This window comes from Rana temporaria, chromosome 1 (assembly GCF_905171775.1).
Source record: "Rana temporaria chromosome 1, aRanTem1.1, whole genome shotgun sequence".
NCBI lineage: Eukaryota > Metazoa > Chordata > Amphibia > Anura > Ranidae > Rana > Rana temporaria.
The window spans coordinates 399,642,552-399,665,834 of NC_053489.1; the positions used below are offsets into that span (position 1 = coordinate 399,642,552).

Sequence of the window (23,283 nt, forward strand, 5' to 3'; positions counted from 1 at the left end):
ATTGAGGACATGCTATCAGACCAAAATACATATGGTTTGTTAGAACATGATCCAACACAAGCATATAGAGACCAATTGGAAATATTAATACGAATCGGCTCATCTACAGGAGTATTGTCAACGAAAGAAAAAATGTACTTATTACCAGCGAGTAGCAAAATACCGACGATCTACACCCTGCCTAAGATACATAAAGACCCGGTCAATCCACCAGCCCGTCCAATTGTGAACAGCATAGACTCTATATCGTCCAGAATGGGCCAATACCTTGATAAATTTTTACAGAAGAGTGTGAAATCAACAAGATCATATTTGAAAGATACAAAAGATTTTCTAAATTGTTTGCACAACGTCACTTTAATTGAGAATCAGCAAGTGCTACTAGTAACAGCAGATGTTTCCTCACTTTATTCCATAATCCAACATGATGATGCCACTTTAGCCCTTAATTGGGCTTTAAGTCAAAGGGATGATCTTCCACATAATCAAAAGGTGTTTATAGGCCACGCATTAAATTTCTGTTTAGCACATAATTATTTTTGGTTTGGGAACAAATTTTATACTCAAAAACGCGGTGTCGCAATGGGAGCTAAGTTCGCCCCGAGTATTGCGAATTTGTTCATGGCCGAGTGGGAAGATAAATCCATTTTTAAAGAAAGAAAAGCTGAGTTAATTTTTTATAAACGTTTTATCGACGACCTGTTTTTTATTTGGGCGGGAACAGAAGAATCTTTAAACATGTTTTTAAATATTTTAAATGATAATAATAACAACATCAGGCTCACATCAGAATGGCATCATGACACAATAAATTTTTTAGATGTAACTATTTATCGGAAAAACAATAAATTGGAAACTAAGGTCTATTTTAAACAAACAGACAGAAACAGTTACCTGCCAACAACCAGTGGCCACCACCCAAGATGGTTAAAAAACATTCCAAAGGGACAGATAATGCGGGTCAGACGTAACTGCTCAGAAACCACCAACTTCCTCAACCAATCAAGAATCCTCACGGAAAGATTTAAAGCTAAAGGATACAATCCTCAGTTTTTAGATACAATTGTGGAAGAGGTGGGAATGATACCGAGAAATAAATGTCTAGAAGTAAAGAATGATGGGAATACACAGGAAGTTCAAGTGCCTAATCCCAATGAATGGGGATTTATTTCCCAATTCCACAGTCAATATAAAGAGGTGGAATCTATTTTTTCGAAGCATTGGCACATACTGTCGCTAGACAAGAAAATAGGACCTATAATCCCACAGAAACCCCAATTTATTTATCGAAAGGCATCTTCATATGCTGACACTATAGTGAAAAAAATCTTAGATCTTCCGGAAAAACCTCAAAGCTTTTGGAATAAGAATGGTTTTTTCTCGTGCAGAAAATGCAAACCTTGCAAAGAGGTGAGGAAATTACAGAGGAATTTAGATCATTTCACATCACCGTCGAACCAGCAAGATTTTGAAATAAAACATTTCATTACCTGCAACAGCACTCATGTTGTATATGCATTAAGATGCCCATGCGGTTTACTCTACATTGGTCGCACAAAAAGGAAATTAAAAATTCGGATAGGGGAACACATAAAGAACATCTATCTGGGCAATGTGGATCATAATGTATCCCTCCATTTCAAAATCAAACATAATCAAGACCCATCGGGACTGGAATTCTGGGGCATAGAACAAGTGGAAGCACATTGGAGGGGCTCCCACAGAGTACGGGAGTTGTCCAAAAGAGAAACTCATTGGATATTCCTGACTGATGTCTTGGTGCCTAAAGGACTCAATGTGGAACTCGACATCAACTGTTTCATCAGTGACACCTAATATCGACCATCAGAACCAGGGCCAAAATGCCAACTCAAGGGACAGGATCAAAACAACAAAGGGGTTATGCAATACAAATACCGTTAAGAAAGGATGAGAGCGAAGATTATCCAGACCCATCTAACAAATAATGAAATATGACCACAATTGCACAGGGGCTGGTGTTCAATCATTTGCTAGAAATGGCCCCAGGGGGGTTAATTAAACCTAACTCATTATAATATAATGGGAAATAAGACATGGTGAAATGATTCCAAATATATATGACAATAGGTTTCTTCTTCCCCCATCATCCTATGAAATTAGGGTCAAGATGTGGTTCTTGTAGATATTTGTAGAAACAAATCCTTTTTAATCTCTATAAACATAGTTCTGCACAATGCATACAATAATCTCTGTGATCATATGGGAATATATTTTTATTTCCATTTTTTTCTACAAAATCTGTTTTTTAGATTTGTTCTGTATCAATTTCATATAATTTTACATTAGGAGTTTTATATGAATTTTTTTATATATACGTTTTTTTATATATAATTTTTTTATATATATATATTTATATGTATATATTTTATATTATATTTTAATATGAATGTAATTTTTAGTTATACATAGCTGTGTAGTTTGGGTGGTTTTACACAAGTGAGATGTATACAAATATTATGTATTTAATTTATACACATAGTGCCCTAGGTCTATTTTAGTTTATTTTAGCTCAACATTCAGTTTACACATACTTTGTTTTTTCTAAATTGACATATGCTCTGCAGAGAATGCAAGAGCAATTGTCTATGAACAAGCCAGTCAGCTACTCATATATAGATCTATGAATATTGCAGCACATTGAGTTGTGACACAAAGGATATATTGAACCTATTGTGGCACAATGCACGGGCTATAATAAGTGTTCTTTTGTGCAAGAAGTAATGCTTTAGTCCATCGAGCCATACACATATATTATAATTTTCAGAGACACAGAACCTGAATATGAAATGAATAGTACATAGATGACCGTGCACGGATGTAAACTCATCTATGAAGACAACAGTGTATGTCAGTGAGCGGAGTACAACACAACATGACCCAGTGATCTCCTCCCCTCCGGGGGGCGCGGCTTAGCGCGACGCTCGGAGTGAGGATTGAGTGATACATGGATGGAGGGACCTCCCCATCTATAGTATCGTCACAGGTGGGCGTGGATCACCACACTTCATAACTCCGGCGGATGCAGAGGAATAGCACGCTCTTGGAAAAAGTCCGAACGGACGAAACGTCAGAGCGCTGCTATCCAGCATCCGACCGGAAGTGACACATGCGTTCCACTGTAGGAGAAACCAGGAAGTAACAGCCACAGGAAAGCCTATAGAGCGGTCTTCAGGGGTCTACACCTAACAGTGAGCAATGCTAAAGAAACCTTTATGTGCCTGATTCTATGCATTTTTTGGTACGCACGTTTTTATGAGGGGACCATTGTATATTTGTTTTTGGGGTATTATTAAAATTTCAAAAACGATATTGCACCATATGGTTTTTTTCATTTCCTCATACATTTGCGAGCAATACATCCTGGAAGTAAATGCAATAACGGTGATCAAGATAGGAGAGAGGTATACAGTTTCCAAACATCTGAAAGTGATACGTGAGGTGATTTATATGGATATGGAAATGCGAGTTTAAAGAAACCATCTGGTGAGTGTTTCCCCCGAAGGGGACCCTATATCCCCCCACGTGGTGAATTCCTTTTTTTGGTGATTGGAGCACATACCTAACTACATCTGATCGAGTCATCACACACAGCCTTTTGATTATTATTTTTCTCAAACCAGGAGTTTGCAGCGCTGCTGCAGGACTATTTGCATGCTCTGTGCGGGCTGTTTGTATTTTTCTGCTTTTAACAAGTGACATTTAATTTTAAGCAGCTGCTTTTATTTTATTTCTATTTATTGTGTTTAATCGTGTTAGAATTTTATTGCCTAGACTTTGTTGTCTATTCCTAAAGCGCAGGGTTGTACTATTATTAGAGGGCCACCATTTAGTACTATTTTATATATGTATATGCAACTCACTTCAGGTCAGGAATTCCTGGAATGTGATAATCAGTAGGCACTGGCAGCGTATCACTCGACGGCTGACTGCACTGAGTGGGCGGCGCCGGCCAGATCTATACAACAACATGTACACAGGCAGGCAGCTAATCACTGAAGAGGAGCGGCGGAATGGCCGAGCTGCCGAGCCATCTCATCCGATGATTGGGCCGGGGGTGAGGGAGGGACATTAGATGTGTCAGGACAAAAGCAGCCGACTCTCAGAAAATACGAAGCGGTGGACACTGCAGCTGGCAACTACAACACCTTCTTGACGATTCCAAGGGGGCAATTTCCCCCCTTGCCCCTACCTGCGGACGCCCATGCGCACAGCCAATTGATGGTTTCTTTTTTGTTTACAAGTCTTTGCTTGGGGTTTGGTACAGAAGCAATCTCAGAGCACATTTATGTGTTACATACATATTTAGACTTATGTGCACTCAAACTAACCATATATTTTGAATGCATAATATGCTTTAAGATCTCGAGGAGCCATTTCACTAAGCACTGAGAACATGTCCAGAAAATCATCCAGTGTCATATTTCCATCCCCATCTTCTGAGAAAACTTCTGCTATCCTTTGGCGAAAAGGGTTATCCTGCAAAAAAAATGGAAATACCATTGTTTTTAACATGAATGCATAATAAAGATCAAACACCAATTCCTACTCCACCTCTCTGGGCTATGCTAAGATCTGCCTTGCACCTGGGCACGCATACAACCTGCAGAATTTCTGGAAAACCTGAACACAAGACTGAAGACTCCATCCCACCCAATGCTCTTTGAAGTCCTCAAGTCTCTAACCCCGATCCAGACTTACCAAATCCAGAGAAAACGTAAAACATAATTTTCTCTGCTCACAAAGCTTCTGCTGGGTATTGTTTGTTACACTTGCACAAATGTTGAGAAGTTTGCAAAGCAAATTTTTAATAAATGGGCCTTCAAGTGCTAAGGTTTTGGCTTTCAGCTTGTGTAATGTACTAAAATATCATGAGAGCAAATCCATTTTCCTTAAATTTTTAGTAAATTGTTCAATTGTGATTAATCTAGAGCTGACGTTTACATTTACCTAAAAAAGATACAAACTGTAAAAACTTTTGCTCTTGAATTTTGGAAACTTAAATGTATTGTCTGAGTTCACTCTGAGATCAACAGGTTAGACAAAGTGCAAATCAGCTCTTTATATGAAACTGAGATGGTCCCCCGCCTTAAAGAAGAACTTTGGTCTTTACTTTGTATTATGTTAGGCTTCACTTATCATCCCAGTCCTGCCAATTAGCACATGATGAATAATTAATAAAGCCCAGGATTAGAGTGACACCTGGCAACCTTTGCAGTTACTGCTTTTTTCATGCTTTACCTTTAGCTCTGGCATGCTGCCGATGAGTTCATAAGGAATCCTCACATCTGGTTTATTTGTGTAGTCTTCTGGAACAAGTTGTGGTGCCAGGTCTCTGTATCTGTGGAAAAGTCTGAAAGAACAGGGTGTGCATTAAAATGAACCTGTCAAATTCAACAACAAAGCATCATGAAGTTGAATACTGCAAATAAGTCCACGAATGCTGAAAATTAAAAATCTAGACTCACTAGACGCAATTGGCACTACTTCACCTTGTCGACAAGATTCAAATATCACGGTGTTGCTGTCAGGGATAGGTAGTAATTCTACAAAGAAGTGAAGGTGTAGAAGAGTGAGGAAGAGTCCTCAGTTGTAGTTCTCCTACCTGCCACAAGATTCTCCTGTATCTTGGCTATGAGTCTGCAGCTACGGCAAGGAGTTTTGGTAAAGCCTTTAAAGTGATAATCTTTGGTCTGCAGAGCTGGGAATATATAAAAAGTTGGCGGGGTAGTCGGGGCCGGATTTGCTCTCCCTGCCGCCCCAAGGCCAGTTTCCGCAATGCACCCCCTACCCGCCAACCAAACTACCCCCACCCCCCACCCCCCAAATCAACAGAGAATGGCAACCGGATGGCAGGGGCAGCACGGTTAGTTCAAATATTTTTTGTTTCTTTTACTTTTTTTATTTAATTTTATTTGTAGCTTGTCATTTACTCTTTCTTATTATTGTATAATTTTCTTATTAGTTTTAATATTATTTTTTGTTTCTTTACTTTTTAATTGTTTTTTTATTTTAATAATTGAATTATTATTTCTTAGTATTTGTTTATAAAAAAAACATTTTAATACATTTTTTTCACTTAACTTTATTGCTATCACACAGGAGAAAACACTTCCCTGTGTGATAGCAATTGGAGGTGACAGGTTCTCTTTATTGACCCTGTCACCTCCAAAACAGGAGTCCTGGCACTGTGCTAGAACTCCTGTCACAGCTGAGATGGGAGGAGCACAGCTCAATGTGTACATCGGCGGCGGGGACAGGAGACAGACTCGGCAGCTGGGGTGAGGACGGAGTCCCAAAGACAGAGCCAGCAGAGAGAGGTATGTGTGTGGGGGGGGGGGGGAGAGGGGAGGACGGACGGCAGCACACATTTTACAAGTGATTTTGGCGACTTCGCCGCAATCACTTGTTAACGAGCGAGCGGATTCCACCCACACTACATTTAGTCCTGCTAGAAAGCAACTTACCGCCATTAACTGTATGTTCTGGGCGTCTGGGGACTCCATGCCGCTGCCACCACCCTGCCGCCCTGAGGCCTGGCCTTGGTGGCCTTGTGGGAAATCCGGGCCTGGGGGTAGTTGTGAGTTGCAGTCATTGACCTAGATACAGTGGGATTCATTTACTAAAACTGGACAGTGAAAAATCTGGTGCAAATCTACTTAGAAACCAATCAGCTTCCAGTTTGTTTTGGCAAAGCTTGATTGAACAAGCTAAAGTTAGAAACTGATTGGCTACCATTCACAGCTGCACCAGATTTTGCGCTCTCCTGTTTTAGTAAATCAACCTCGCTGTATCTCTTCTTATTCACTATATTGGACCTGTCCAGAGCCGGAATGTAGTCAAGAGCATGTGAAGTGGGGTGAGGGTGGAGAGCAGATGTCACCTTGTTGGAGAGTTATCGGTGGCTGTATTCCCCCCTGGGGGAACACCAGGTCATTTTAAAAACCCCTGCCGGGGTGCAGGTCTAATCTCTTGCAATATCTCTTTATGAAGCATTATGAACTGTTAATAACTTGTTTAAGCATTGTGCCACCAACACCCTGCATGACAGAGCATACTCATCCTAGTTAGGTAAGTGTTTTTTCTAATGAGCCTGATGTGGAATTTGCTTTTTTCTCTATCAACAGGGCACTAGTCTTAGACATGGACTTGTGCCCAGGGAAAGGAGTAGGACTTAGGCATGCAGAGAGGGTATGGGTTCTGGTCAGGCAGGGCCACTCACAGGGTGTCTTTGGAAGGGTGAAGTTTGTAGGTTTCTGCCCACTACCCACAGGAACTTTGGTGTGCCCCATGCTAGAGACACACAGGTGCCTTGTGCATCGCGCATGTTGGTAAGGAAAGAGTTAATGGACACTATTCGCGGTTCTGTTACATTTACACATGGGGGTTATTTACGAAAGTCACTTGGAAGTGCAGTCGCTGTAAATCTGAGGGGTAGATCTCAAATGAGGGGAAGCTCTGCTGATTTTATTATCCAATCATGTGCGAGCTAAAATGCTGTTTTTTATTATCCTTACATGTCCCCCTCGGATCTACAGCGACTACACTTCCAAGTGCACTTTCAGTGCAAATTCAAGTGCATTTTACACTTGTAGTATGCACTTGTATTGCAAAGTGGATTTGCCTTTCGTAAAAAACCCCCATGGTGTCACAAACAGGATCCAAGATCCCAACTCAATGGAATTGGCCCCAAGAGGGAAGAGCTACCCTTGTGGCTAGAGTGTTAAAAACGACATAGCAAGAGAGACACACACACACTGTCACTCCTAAGCAGGGGCGGACTGACCATTGAGTCACTCGGGCACTGCCCGAGGGCCCCATGCCACGAGGGGGCCCCATCAGGGTTGCCAGGCTCAGTAAAACCAGGGACAGTATGTAAAAATCTATGTTTTTTTTACATCTGTCCCTGATATGTCCGAAACCGACCTGCTTTTGATGTGAAAATCCGGAGATTTTAGCTGCCCCGCCTCTGCACTGCCTCCTGGCGTGGTAGCCATCTGTAAGCCCAGGGGCCCCATAATCTTCTATTGCCCGGGGGCCCCATGAGTTGTCAGTCCGCCCCTGCTCCTAAGCACATGGTAGCAAGTTGATGTTAGGAGAGGGCTCTCTTCAGGTAACAGTGGAAGCATGCTTTAGCCTGTGATCCTATTCGGTGGGAGGCCTGGGGTATTGCATGAGAGGCTCAGAAGAAAACCCTTAGACCATATGCCCTGGATGCACCTTAACCACTTGCCGCCCACCAATGACATATTGACGTCGGCAAAGTGGTTGTAGAATCCTGACTGGACGTCATATGACGTCCTCAGGATTCTGAGCCGCTGCGCGCCGATCGTTGTTGCAGGGTGTCAGTCTGACACCCCGCAACACCGATCTCGGTAAAGAGTCTCTCACGGAGACTCTTTACCACGTGATCAGCCGTGTCCAACCACGGCTGATCACGATGTAAACAGGAAGAGCCGTTGATGGCTCTTCCTCACTCGCGTCTGACAGATGCGAGTAGAGGAGAGCCGATCGGCGGCTCTCCTGACAGGGGGGGTTCGCGCTGATTCTTTATCAGCGCAGCCCCCCCTCGGATCGCCACACTGGACCACCAGGGAAGCCCACCCTGGACCACCAGGGAAGGGCGAATAAAAAAAAAAGTATTGAAAGAAAAAAAAAAGCTTTAAAAAAAAAAAAGATGCCAATCAGTGCCCACAAATGGGCACTGACTGGCAACATGGGTAGATCAGTGCTGCCCCACAGTGTCCATCAGTGCCACCCCAGTGTCCATCAGTGCCACCCCACAGTGTCCATCAGTGCCACCCCACAGTGCCCATCCGTGCCCAGTGCCCACCTATCAGTGCCCATCTGTGCCACCTATAAGTGCCGCCCATGAGTGCCCATCTGTGCCGCCTATGAGTGCCCAGTGCCGCCCATGAGTGCCCATCAGTGCCGCCCATGAGTGCCCATCAGTGCCGCCCATGAGTGCCCATCAGTGCCGCCTATGCGTGCCCATCAGTGCCGCCTATGTGTGCCCATCAGTGCCGCCTATGTGTGCCCATCAGTGCCGCATACCAGCGCCGCCAATCAGTGCCATCTCATCTGTGCCCGTCAGTACTACCTCATCGATGTCCATCAGTGCCGTCAGTACTACCTCATCGATATCCCGTAATTGAAAGAGAAAACTTACTTATTTACAAAAAAATTAACAGAAAAAAATAAAAACATATTTTTTTTTCAAAATTTTCAGTCTTTTTTTAGTTGTTGCGCAAAAAAAAAAAAAATCGCAGAGGTGATCAAATACCACCAAAAGAAAGCTCTATTTGTGGGGAAAAAAGGACGCCAATTTTGTTTGGGCACAGCGTAGCATGACCGCGCAATTGCCATTCAAAGTGCGACAGTGCTGAAAGCTGAAAATTGGCTTGGGCGGGAATGTGCGTAAGTGCCCTGTATGGAAGTGGTTAATCTCAAAAGAAACCACCCTCTAGGAGTGCTGCAGAACATGCAGTTTCTAACCACCAGTCAACATTGTGGCATGATCCATGAGAATTGGGCCTGGAAAATATAGAGGGGCCACTCCACATGAAGGTGTAGACTAAGTCCTAGTTATGGGTCCCCACCCTACCTTTTACATTCTAGCAGAGATGTTGCATTTTCCTTATCCAGCATTTGGGTTAGACATCCCAGTATTCCATTGTCAATGTGAGTGTGGACAGTCTCTTTTCTGCCAACAGAATGGTAAAGTGATAAGATGTCTAGGTAGCAAAACCACCAACCCCTAATGACTGCCAAGTTCTGAGAAATCCAGATTTTCCACAAGAGGGAGCCTAGTTGCATCCAGCATTGCCCACAGAGGAAGAATAGTGTAATGATGTGAGCCCAGTGGATAGTTTGTCTGATATAGTAAACAGGGAGGAGACTGAGGTACCTGGGGAAGCGCAGTGCTGAATTAAGTAGCCAAGTGCTGATTTTCCCACAAGACTTCAATGAGGGGCCAAAGGAGCGACATTCTGTTGCCCAATCTACTCTAGGTAGGCCAAGTGTGGTAGTTGTCTTTTGGGACTACTGTGTGCAGGACCTCTAATGCCTAACTGCCACCTGTGAAGGAGCAGACCTGAAAGTTGTTCAGGTTCTCATGCAGCCCCACCTCAATAACTCTTTCGCTATGGAGTATGGCTAATAATTCCCAAATATCCTGGTGGAGCTTTTTGATTGTATAGAGCAAGAACAAATTGAACGGTTAGAGCGGGCAGTGTGGAAATACCTGGGTTTACCCCACCAGCAGTGTATCTGAAGAGAACTCGGCAATGAGACATTTTGAATTAAGTTTTCATTAGTTTTTACTACTTGTTATCATATGCTAGCAAAGTCTGAAGTGGAGAACATATAACACATTCTGTTACCCAGATTAATACCAAGAAGATAGTTTGATACCTTGATCCTGGCTATTACACCTGAGATATACAGTACATATTATACCTATAACATTTGTATTTTATATGTTAATGAGAAAATAGTACAGTCAAGACAGGCTGGGTCACCCACGGGGTGTCTCCTGAATAGCAAGGTCTACAGGTTTCTTGCCGGTAACCAAGGGAACTCTGGTGGGCCCACGGGTGCCTTGTGAATCACCTGATCTGCTAAAGAGAGAGTTAATGCACACTACAAATGGTCGTTTTACACTACAGAGGACAAACATGTGCTTCCGGGGCTTAACCTGGCCATGTATACAAATGTTGGTTATCACATTGGCCCAGTAGTCCATGAATGATATGTACCTGCCCTGGCTGTGTCAGCTGTTCTCATAAGCATGCACGTGGCTACACACTGAGCTAGTGGTGCTCACTAGCACAGTGAGCACCACTATCTGTAACAATACGCCAAATTGGATTCAGGTTTATGGATCAAAACTGCGGAGACTTCTCAGGTTCAAACCCAGGTTTCACTCTTAACTCGGTTAAGAGTTTGGGTTCTATCATCACAGCCTCAGTAAAGTAAATAGTGCTTATTCCAGCATAAGCAACATTAAAGTAAATCTTGGTATTACTGGTATAGCACAGGTATAGGGATAAGTGTAGCCGCAGTACTGGGACTGCACACCAGGGGTCAGACTGACTAGAGAAAGTGAACTCAGGCTTAGAAGCAAAAACAGGTAATTGGTATCTATAGCAGTGAGCATAACATGTGAGCTGCAATTCAACCTTGAGTGAAAATCCTTAGTACTTTAGCAATGAACACAGGCTTGAAAGCAAAGCGACAAGCATGGAGAGCAGAGCATAGTAATTGATATCTGTAGCAATGAACTTTAACATGAGAGCTGTAGATGACTTTAGGAGGACTCCATAGTACTTGATAAGATTAGCATAGCAGTGAACATAACTTGGAAGCAAGCGACAGGTATGGAGGGCAGTGCATAGTAATTGATATCTGTAGCAATGAACTTTAACATGAGAGCTGTAGATGACTTTAGGAGAACTCCATATTATATGATAGCATAGTAGTGAACATGAACTTAGAAGCAAGCGGCAAGTATGGAGATCAGCGTTTAGTAATTGGTTTCTATAGCAGAGTACTTGCGGTTGCAGATAGCTGGGCATGGATGAGCGTCCTGGGAGCCTGGACCTGGTTGCTGTGAGCTGTAGCGAACAAGGAGTCCTGGTAGTCCAGTTCAGGAAGCTGGAGCTCAGATCAGGTGAGTCTGGAAGCCCAGCTGACAGTGGCGTTCGGTCAGCAATAGAGGAACACCATTGTGTCAGTGCTGGGAGTTTAAATAGGCCGCACAGGAACGAACCAGGAAGTACCACTTAGGTGGAGCACCTCCGCAACCACCGTAGAGAGCAAGGCTGCAGGAAGTGAGAGGATATTCGGAAAGAAGGAAGAGAGTTGACTGGGAAAGAAGCAACTAAAGTTGTACTTAGTGCAAAGTTATTGGTGTGACGTTACACTATCTTGCTCCTGCATGGGGAACCTCAAGCTTGGGCTCGCCAGCTTATGAAGCAAGGAAGTCAGTTTGTGTCCATGGTCAATTACCTGTTTGATGTACTGGCTCAACGCTATGCTGACCCTCATTGAGCTGCTACAGCAGGTCAGCAAGAGACATGTTGAGGAATGCATTTCTGTTTTTCCTAGGTGGAGTGTGGACACACAACAGAAACAACAGTTCCATTGTCTATTGGAATAGCTAAAAGATAAACTGGCTAGATTTGGTATTCCTAATACCCCTATTGATCTTATTAAGTTGGCCATCCAGATAGTCTACTGCTTTTAGAAAGTGAAAATAGAAGAAAGTGACTCAGCAACCATGAAGAGTCATCATGCACCATCTAAGATAGCTAAAACTCCTATGCTTCTAGACATCCCTGAGCCAGTGCAGCTGAGCCTAGCCCAGGGATGGTGAACCTTGGCACTCCAGATGTTTTGGAACTACATTTCCCATGATGCTCATGCACTCTGCAGTGTAGTGGAGCATCATGGGAAATGTAGTTCCAAAACATCTGGGGTGCCAAGGTTCGCCGTCACTGGCCTAGCCTGTCGTCTAACTCCTGGGGAGTGCCAGAATCAATGAAAAGCCAACCTGTACTTCTATTTCGAGTCCCCCGGTCACTTCGTTCCTAGTTGCCCTATTAGACCAACCGATACTGAAACCACCACCAGCTTATCCTGCATAGGCGTGTGCAGCCTATTGCATTAGGAGGTGCACCCCAGAGGTAAAACACACATGCGTGCGTACATGAACTTTAATAGCATCCCAGTCTTGGTCAATAGGGTTCAATATTATGTTGGCCCACCCTTTGCAGCTACAACAGCTTCAGCCTTTCTAGGAAGGCTGTCCACAAGGTTTAGGAGTGTGTCTATGGGAATGTTTGACCATTCTTCCAGGAAGCGCATTTGTGAAGTTAGGCACTGATGTTGGATGAGATGACCTGGCTCATAGTCTCTGCTCTTATTCATCCCAAAGGTGTTCTATTGGGTTAAGGTCAGGACTTTGTTCAGGCCAATCAGGTTCCTCCACCTCAAACTCGCTCATTCATGTCTTTATGGATCTTGCTTTGTGCACTGGTCCAAATCATTTGGTACAGGGGGGATTATGGTGTGGGGATGTTTTTCAGGGTTTGGGCTTGGATCCTTATTTACAAGACATTTTGGACAAATTCATGCTTGCAACTTTGTGGGAAGAGTTTGGAGATGGCCCCTTCCTGTTCCAACATGACTGCGCACCAGTGCACGAAGCAAGTTCCATAAAGACATGGATGAACGAGTTTGGGGTGTAGGAAAATTATAATGTGAATTATTGCACCTGAAGTTAAACTAAAACATATAAAATTAAGTGTAACAATCTAGGGCCAGATTCACAAAGGTTAGCGGATCTTTAGATCCGTGTAACCTATGTGTTTTAAGATCCGCCCTCGCAAGTTTGTGAGGAAAGTGTCAAATTCACAACACACTTACCTCCAAACTTGCGACGGCGGATCCTAACTCCCCCGGCGGAATTCTAATTCCGCGGCTGGGGAAGTGTACTATTTAAATCAGGCGCGCTCCCGTGCCGATTTAAATACGCATGCGCCGTCCGGGGAATTTCCCGGCGTGCATTGCTCCCACTGACGTCAATAGGACGTCAGTGGTTGCGACGTGAGCGGGACTTGCGACGCGCGTGTTCGTGAATCGGCGTACGCAAATGACGTAGGAAATTTCAAATTCGACGCGGGAACGACGGCCATACTTAACAATACTTACCCCTGCTTTTAACAGGGGTAAGTATACGACGGGTACCGCGCTACGGAAACGACGTAAGAACACAGCGCCGGGTCCGCGTACGTTCGTGAATTTCGCGTATCTCGCTGATTTACATATTATTCAGTGTAAATCAGCGGGAACGCCCCCGGCGCCATTTTTAAATCCAAAAAAAGATCCGACAGTGTTACACAGTGTGACACTGTCGGATCTCAGCCCTATCTATGCGTATCTGATTCTATGAATCAGGTGCATAGATAGGACCAGTAAAAATCAGAGATACGATGGTGTATCTGAGATACTCCATCGTATCTCTTTTGTGAATCTGGCCCCTAAAAAATAAAACTCCCAAGTGCTGTAATGGTGTGAACCTCCCAACTAAAAAGTTGTTGCACCTGAAGTTAATTTGTATTGCAATTATCTCAAAAGGGGGTTTCCACCATCCCTGCTAAGTTTAATTTGTTATGTCTTGTTTTCAGTTTGATGTGTATTATATATATATATATATATATATATATATATATATATATATATATATATATATATATATATATACAGTGAGGAAAATAAGTATTTGAACACCCTGCTATTTTGCAAGTTCTCCCACTTGGAAATCATGGAGGGATCTGAAATTGTCATCGTAGGTGCATGTCCACTGTGAGAGACCTAATCAAAAAAAAATAATCCAGAAATCACAATGTATGATTTTTTTAACTATTTATTTGTATGATACAGCTGCAAATAAGTATTTGAACACCTGAGAAAATCAATGTTAATATTTGGTACATTTGCCTTTGTTTGCAATTACAGAGGTCAAACGTTTCTTGTAGTTTTTCACCAGGTTTGGACACACTGAAGGAGGGATTTTGGCCCACTCCTCCACACAGATCTTCTCTAGATCAGTCAGGTTTCTGGGCTGTCGCTGAGAAACACGGAGTTTGAGCTCCCTCCAAAGATTCTCTATTGGGTTTAGGTCTGGAGACTGGCTAGGCCACGCCAGAACCTTGATATGCTTCTTACAGAGCCACTCCTTGGTTATCCTGGCTGTGTGCTTCGGGTCATTGTCATGTTGGAAGACCCAGCCTCGACCCATCTTCAAAGCTCTAACTGAGGGAAGGAGGTTGTTGCCCAAAATCTCGCAATACATGGCCCCGGTCATCCTCTCCTTAATACAGTGCAGTCGCCCTGTCCCATGTGCAGAAAAACACCCCCAAAGCATGATGCTACCACCCCCATGCTTCACAGTAGGGATGGTGTTCTTGGGATGGTACTCATCATTCTTCTTCCTCCAAACACGGTTAGTGGAATTATGACCAAAAAGTTCTATTTTGGTCTCATCTGACCACATGACTTTCTCCCATGACTCCTCTGGATCATCCAAATGGTCATTGGCAAACTTAAGACGGGCCTTGACATGTGCTGGTTTAAGCAGGGGAACCTTCCGTGCCATGCATGATTTCAAACCATGATGTCTTAGTGTATTACCAACAGTAACCTTGGAAACGGTGGTCCCAGCTCTTTTCAGGTCATTGACCAGCTCCTCCCGTGTAGTCCTGGGCTGATTTCTCACCTTTCTTAGGATCATTGAGACCCCACGAGGTGAGATTTTGCATGGAGCCCCAGTCCGAGGGAGATTGACAGTCATGTTTAGCTTCTTCCATTTTCTAATGATTGCTCCAACAGTGGACCTTTTTTCACCAAGCTGCTTGGCAATTTCCCCATAGCCCTTTCCAGCCTTGTGGAGGTGTACAATTTTGTCTCTAGTGTCTTTGGACAGCTCTTTGGTCTTGGCCATGTTAGTAGTTGGATTCTTACTGATTGTATGGGGTGGACAGGTGTCTTTATGCAGCTAATGACCTCAAACAGGTGCATCTAATTTAGGATAATAAATGGAGTGGAGGTGGACATTTTAAAGGCAGACTAACAGGTCTTTGAGGGTCAGAATTCTAGCTGATAGACAGGTGTTCAAATACTTATTTGCAGCTGTATCATACAAATAAATAGTTAAAAAATCATAAATTGTGATTTCTGGAATTTTTTTTTTTGATTATGTCTCTCACAGTGGACATGCACCTACAATGACAATGTCAGACCCCTCCATGATTTCCAAGTGGGAGAACTTGCAAAATAGCAGGGTGTTCAAATACTTATTTTCCTCACTGTATATATATATATATATATATGAAGCTGCGTATCACAGAAACTGGTATTGTGGTAATATTAAAGTTTATTGAGATTTCCATACATTAGAGGGTTCCACCATTATTGTTAAGTTAATGACTAGTAAATTAGTATTGCGCGCTTTTTTTTTGTGGTGTGGACAGCAAGCAAGCCTTTAACTGACACTTTTTACTTTACTTCAAGTAGTTTATTGTATAGTAGTGTGGCGATTACCTATTATACTAAAGATTGGCATGTGGCATTAATAAAAATCAACAGATTTCAATTGTGCCCCACCAGGCCGCCCCCGCCCCATGAACAATGTGCCTGGCTGCAGAGTTCATTTCCCCATACCTGCACTCAGTGCACTGATGGGCATTAATTGACAGCACTAATGGTCACTGATAGATGGCACTAATTGGCAGTACTGATAGGCAGCACTGATGGGAACTGATTGGCAATGATAGGTTGCACTAATTGACAGCACTGAATGGCAGCATTGTTGGGCAGTAATTGGCACGACTGATGGGCACTAATAGGCGTCACTAATTGGCACTGATAAGTGGCACTGACTGGCAGCACTGATAGGCAGCACTGATGGGCACCGATAGGTGGCACTAATAGTTGGCACTGATTAGCACTTATAGGCAGCACTGATTGAAACTGATAGGCAGCACTGACTAGCAGCTCTGAGAGTCACTGATAGGCAGCACTTATAGGGCACTGATTGGCACTGATAGGCAGCACTGATTGGCAACATTGATTGACCCTGATGGGCATCACTAATTGGCACTGATGGGCACTGATTGGCAGCATTAATTGGTACTGATGGGCAGCAATGATTGGCACTGATAGCAGCATTAATAGGCAGCACTGATGGGCACTGATAGGCAGCACTGATAGGCACTGATTGGCAACATTGATTGGCACTGATGGGCAAATACCAATTGGCACTGATAGGCGGCACTGATAGGCAGCAGATATGGGCACTGATTTTCAGCACTGATTGGCAGCACTAATAGCAGCACTGGTTGTCACTGATAGCAGCACTGGTAGGCAGCACTGATGGGCACCGATTGGCACTGATTGGCAGCACTGATGGGCAGCATTGATCGGCCCTGATGGGCAGAACTGATAGCGGCACTGATAAGCACTGATTGGTACTGATAGGCAGCATTAAATCGCACTGAAAGACAACACTGATTGGCACTGGGCACTGATTGGCAGCATTGCTTGGCACTCATAGGTGGCACTGAGAGGCAGCACTGATGGGCAGCACTTATTGGCACTGATAGGCAGCACTGATGGGCAGCACTTATTGGCAGCACTTATTGGCAGCACTGATGGGCAGAACTGATGGACAGTGATAAACAGCATTGATTGGCAGCACTGATTGGCACTGATGAGAAAATACTGATGGACACTGATAGCGGCACTGATAGGAAGCACTGATGGGCACTGATTGGCAGCATTGAATGCCACTGATGGACAGCACTGATTGGCACCGATAGGCATTATTGATTGGCACGGTTTGGCAGCACTGATTGGCACTGATAGCAGCACTGATTGGCACTGACTGGCAGCATGGATTGGCACTGATAGCAGCACTGATTGGCACTGACTGGCAGCACAGATTGGCACTGATAGGTGGCACTCATAGGCAACACTGATGGGCACTGATCGGCAGCATTGATTGGCACTGATGGGCAGCACTGATTGGCACTGATAAGTGGCACTGATAAGTGGCACTGATAGGCAGCACTGACTGGCACTGATGGGCAGCACTGATTGGCAGCATTGATTGGCACTGATATGCAGCACTGATAGCGTCACTGATAGGCAGCACTGATTGGCAGCACTGATGGACACTGATTGGCAGCATTGATTGTCACTGATAGGCAGCACTGATAGCAGCACTGATTGGTGGCCCAGATTGGCAGAATTAATTTGGCACTGATGGGCAGCACTGATAGGCAGCACTAACTGGCAGTACTTAATGGCACTGATAGACAGCACTGATGTGCATGTATTGGCACTGATAGGCAGAATTGATAGCGGCACTGATAGGCATCACTGATTGGCACTGATGGACACTGACAGAGAAGGGGAGTTTCACATTCAGTAGATCATGAGGCGAGAGCTGCTCAGTGTGTGGAACTGTCATGATGTAATGTAACTGCATGCAGATTATGAGAAGATTAATTGTCACAACTCTGCAGTTATATTGGGGGAAGGCAGGACCGAGCAGCTATCAAACACCAGCCAATGGTTGGGCTGCGTAAGAAAGAGGGTGGGCCACATACATGCAACAGCCTGCCCAGACCCCATCCCATTGGCTAGTGTTTGATGGCTGTTTGGCAGCCAACATCACCGCTGAGTTGTGTCAGCTGGTCTTTCTCTCTGCACGCCGTTACATTGTCTGACAGTGTCACACACTGAGTGGCTCTCGCCTGACGATCGGCTGAATGTTTCAGAGGCAGCGCGGGCTACATACTGCCTGGATGCAACATTTCAGAGGCAGATCTTGGGAGACAGCACGGTGAATAGGGTGTGCCCAGGCACATCTGGCACACCCCGTGCACACGCCTATGCACAGTGGAATGATACAACCCTGGGACACCAGTTCCGTCTTGGCCTATCAGAAGGCCTGAAAGATGAATTGGCACAGGCCGGAGTACCAAACATCCTGGAGGCCCAAATCACAGTGGCCATTCAGAAAGCAGCCTTGTCTGATTTGGATGATGCCCAGGATTCCAGTTCCTGGTCACTCCACTCCTGCCAGCTTTATTCCATCTGGATGATGCCCAGGATTCCAGTTCCTGGTCACTCCACTCCTGCCAGCTTTATTCCATCTGGATGATGCCCAGGATTCCAGTTCCTGGTCACTCCACTCCTGCCAGCTTTATTCCATCCGGATGATGCCCAGGATTCCAGTTCCTGGCCACTCCACTTCTGCCAGCTTTATTCCAGTCCATTCTGCTCCTGGTAACCCTGCAACTTGAAGCACCAGAGCCTATGCAGCTCAGACTAATGCGTCCTTCCCTGTCTCATGAGGAACGTCTTCGTCGCCGGCAGAACAGCTTTTGTCTGTGGCAAAGTGGGCCATTATTTACGCACATACCCAACCAAGTGGCGTAAGTGTCTGTCTATCTTTCCTGTTAACCTACCACCTTCATCTGCCAGTAAAACTCATTTAGCTCTCCCAATCTTGTTTCAGCTGCCAGAAGGGGAAGTGTCAGGCACCGCAATTATTGATTCTGGAGCTTGCAGTTGCTTTATCGATCTGACTTTTGCCACACAACACCTCATTCCCTTACAGCCCAAGGACTTTCCATTCATTTGGCTGATGGTTCATGCATTAAATCTGGATTCGTAACACAAGAGACACTCCCTTTACCTGTGATTACCACTACCAAGCATAAGGAGATCTTAAGCCTTGATGACATTTCACCCCCTATTTCCTGTCATTCTGGGCCTACCCTGGCTGCAGGCACATAATCCACAAATTGATTGGTTTACAGAAAGAATCATATTCCAATCAACATTGTCGGAAGCATTGCCTACCAGAACCTTCAGTTGCCTCCTCAACCTTACTTTGTATGGACTCTGAGTATGGAATACGAAGAAAATGTGCCTGAACCCTATTATTACTATCTCGATTTCTTCAGTAAATGGGGGGCTGACATTTTACCTCAATATCGACCATATGACTGCCCGATCAAGTTACTCCCAGGGGCTGAGATTCCCTTTGGAAGGATTTTCCATCCAGCTGAACAAGAACAGGAGGCACTAAAAGAATATGTCTATGAAAACTTGAAGAAGGGCTTCATCCGCCTCTCTACTTTCCCAGCAGGGGCAGGAATAATTTTTGTAGAGAAGAAGAACCACTCCTAATGACCCTGTTTGGATTACCGGGAGCGTTAAAAAGTTACGGTCAAGAACCAATATCCTCTTCCTCTGGTACCTGAACTATTCCAAAGACTGAGATCTGCAACTATCTATACTAAACTGGATCTACGAGGGGCCTACAATTTGGTCCGAATGCGTAAAGATGAATGAAAGACATCCTTCTGTACCAGATTCAGCCATTTTGATTATCTGGTAATGCATTTCAGTCTGTGCAATGCTCCTGATACCTTCCAGCACTTCATCAATGATGTGTTCAGAGACTTTCTAGACATTTTCATGATCGTTTACCTAGATGACATTCAAATTTTCTTTATTTATCTTAATCTACATGTCAGGAGTGTGCTGTGCAGGCTCTGCCAACATGGAATGCACACTAAAAGGGAAAAATGTGAGTTTGAACAGCAGAGCATCCAATTCCTGGCATTAGTAATCTCACCTGAAGGAATTAAAATGGATTCCAAAAATGTCTCTGCCATCCTGGACTGGCCTGCACCGACCAATAAGAAAGGGGTACAGTGCTTCGTAGGATTTTTCCAACTTTTAACAGAAGATTTATTAAGGGCTTTTCCGGCATCATCACTCCTGTCACGCAGCTGACCAAACAGAGCATTCGCTTTCACTGGACCCCTGAAGCACAGGACGCATTTGAAGCTTTAAAGAGACTCTTTACTTCAGCACCTGTCCCAAGTCATTCAGACCTATCTCTACCGTATGTACTGGAAGTGGATGCATCTGAAGTTGCAGTAAGAGCAGTCATCTCACGCCAGGGCCTTAAAGACTTAATACATCCTGTAGCCTTTTTCTCTCATAGACTTTCTCCAGCAGAGAGAAATTATGATGTCAGGGATTGAGAATTACTCGCCATAAAGACAGCTCTGGAAGAGTGGAGGTAAGAAATACGTGAGTTCATGTGCAATCTGTACCTGGACTAAGAGTATTAAGACCCAAGCCTGGGGTATACTCCGACCACTACCAGTTCCTGACAAGACATGGAGGATAATAACCATGAACTTCATAGTAGAACTCCCTCTATCTACCTTCGTGGTAGTAGATCGCTTGTCCAAAATGGCTCACTTTCTGCTTCTGAAAAACACACCCTCGACAGTGGAGACAGCTCAGATATTTATCAGAGAAATTGTAAGACTTCATGGGGTCCCCACGAACATTGTCCCAGATCAGAGGGTCCAATTCACTACTTGATTTTGGAAAACTCAATTTGAAGTTCTTGAAATTGGAAGATCCATATCATCTGATTATCACCCCCAAACCAATGTGCAAATGGAGAGCATCAATCAGACGCTGGAGCAGTAAATACAATGTTTCACTACCTTTGTCCAGAATGATTGGGTACCGGTGCTGCCATTGGCGGAATTCATCTCCAATAATGCTAGCCACTCTGCTACAGGTCAGTTGCCATTTTTTGCAAATTACGGTTTTTACCCATTCTTCTTACCTGACTTTGTTCCAGAGGCCAGGGTTCCTGCTGTCCAAAGCACGGTAGATTTCCTTAATCACAACAGTAAATTGCTACAGGAAACAATTACTAAGGCACAAGCAGGCCTTTGACAAGAAGAGCAGGGGAGAACTGATTCTTCAACCAGCAGATCAGTTTTGGCTATCTACAGTGAATCTCAGGTTGGCATGTCCTTCAAAGAAGCTTGCAACCAAGTTAGAGGGGCCATTTACAGTCAAGAAGAGACTTAATGAAGTTGCATATAAATTGTCTTTACCCGAGTCATTTAAGATTCATCTTGTATTTCACGTCTCACTTTTTAAAACCCGCAGTACCTGATTACTTTCCAGATATGGCATTCGGCATTTGGCCCATTGGAACCTGTGACCATTAACGGAGAAGAGGAAAATGAGGTGGAAGCCATTGTGGACTGTAGCAAAAGAAGAAATCAGGTACAATACTTAATTAAATGGAAGGGTTGCGGTCTGGGAGGAAAATTCTTGGGAATCTGAACAAGATGTTCACGCCAAGGAACTAATCAATGCTTTCTTCCTCAGTCACCCAAAAAAGAAAGCAAATTGGGCATCCGCAGGTTGCCCATAAGGAGGGGGCCATGTCAGGGACGTGCTGGCCATAGTATTAATAATGCTCAAGGGCAGACGCAAATGCACATGAGCAGGCGCAATCTCGCAAGTGGCCATTGTGTCAGGCACACGAATGTGCGTATGCACACAAATATTCGCAAAAGCAAACGTACACACGTAAATACATTTTGGCACCAAAAATTTCATATATAAGTGCAGCAGGTTCACTAGTACTTTGCTGTCTGATCTGCAGCTTTATTCCTGTGTTTGACCCGGCTTCCTTGGATTGTGCTTGCTATCTATTATCCTGACCCTGGCTTGTCTTGTTGACTTTGCTTAACCTCTCCTCTGACTGATATCCTGTTGCCTAACCTTGCCTGCATCCTGACCATTTTTTGCCTGCTGTCCATGCCTGCATCTGATCGTCTGTTACCAATCCGGTCTGTTTGACCACACACCCTGCGTCTTTTCTGCTCTGCCTGCACCTGCCTGGTCCCTGCTGCCCCCAGCCTGGAATCTGCTGGCTTGCCAATGCCTGATGGTGACACATTCATCACACGGAAGACGATCCGGGCACCCATACACCCCCATGCTCTCGCGGACACTGTTACAACATCGAAAAAATGTTGCGCTAGATTTTAATCAAATATAAGTACTGGACAAAACATTTGCTGATCAGTAAGTTGCATACAGTCTTATCAAACAGATGAAAAGATCATGAAAAGTCCCATAAGGTGCTTGTGCTCATTAGACATCTCCTATAGAGTAGCGCTCAGACTGGGTGCCCCACATAGATGTACACTCACCCCTGGGTGTTGACCACCTATCGCTAGTATGGTCTTTAGAATCTTTTAGGATGGTGTCTTTAGGTTGAGATGTGCCTCATAGGAATGGATTGGAATGACAACAGCAGGAAAAATCCTCATTGCGCAATGCCGTTTAAAATGTTTATTTGGTACAAAAGTATAAAAAAGGTTACACTTACATTTCTGAGTGCCTGATAGTCCTGGCACCCGGCGTGTATAGCAGGCGATTAGATAAAGGGTAATTGGCTCTCGAATGAATTGCCGCTGTGATTGGCATCCTGATGCTCGATTCCCGGGTATGGTTTGTATGGTAATGACGCGGTATTACCTCATGTTTTGGCTAATCACAAAGCCATCATCAGGAAGTAGTCATTCCGCCATGTTAGTTGAGGGCATTTATACCCTTACTACAAATCTCATTTGAATAACTAATTATGTATAGGTATGTCACCTGCTATATACTTTGGGGGGGGGGGGGTTGTACAATCTTTATTAACTTATAAAAAGGCTAATACAACAATCTTACGATTTTAAAAGCATGTTAACAATTAATTACTATAATAACAAGGAAGTAAATAAGATAAATGGTCCTCTAGGGGCCGAGTGGGAAAAATGACTACGA

At 44.1% G+C, this 23,283-nt stretch overlaps 1 protein-coding gene across 1 annotated transcript in view; it reads right to left on the reverse strand.

The window, feature by feature from the left end:
• LOC120913265 (calcium and integrin-binding family member 3-like) overlaps positions 1–22,995 on the reverse strand; it is a 36,264-nt gene extending 13,269 nt beyond the window's left edge. The window contains exons 1-3 of the mRNA XM_040323097.1: positions 22,841–22,995; positions 5,281–5,392; positions 4,371–4,518 (exon numbers count right to left, since the gene is read on the reverse strand). Coding sequence (XP_040179031.1) covers positions 4,371–4,518; positions 5,281–5,392; positions 22,841–22,938 — 358 coding nt within the window. The 5' untranslated portion in view covers positions 22,939–22,995. The remainder of the gene's footprint in view (positions 1–4,370; positions 4,519–5,280; positions 5,393–22,840) is intronic.
• Between the last annotated feature and the right edge of the window lie 288 nt (positions 22,996–23,283).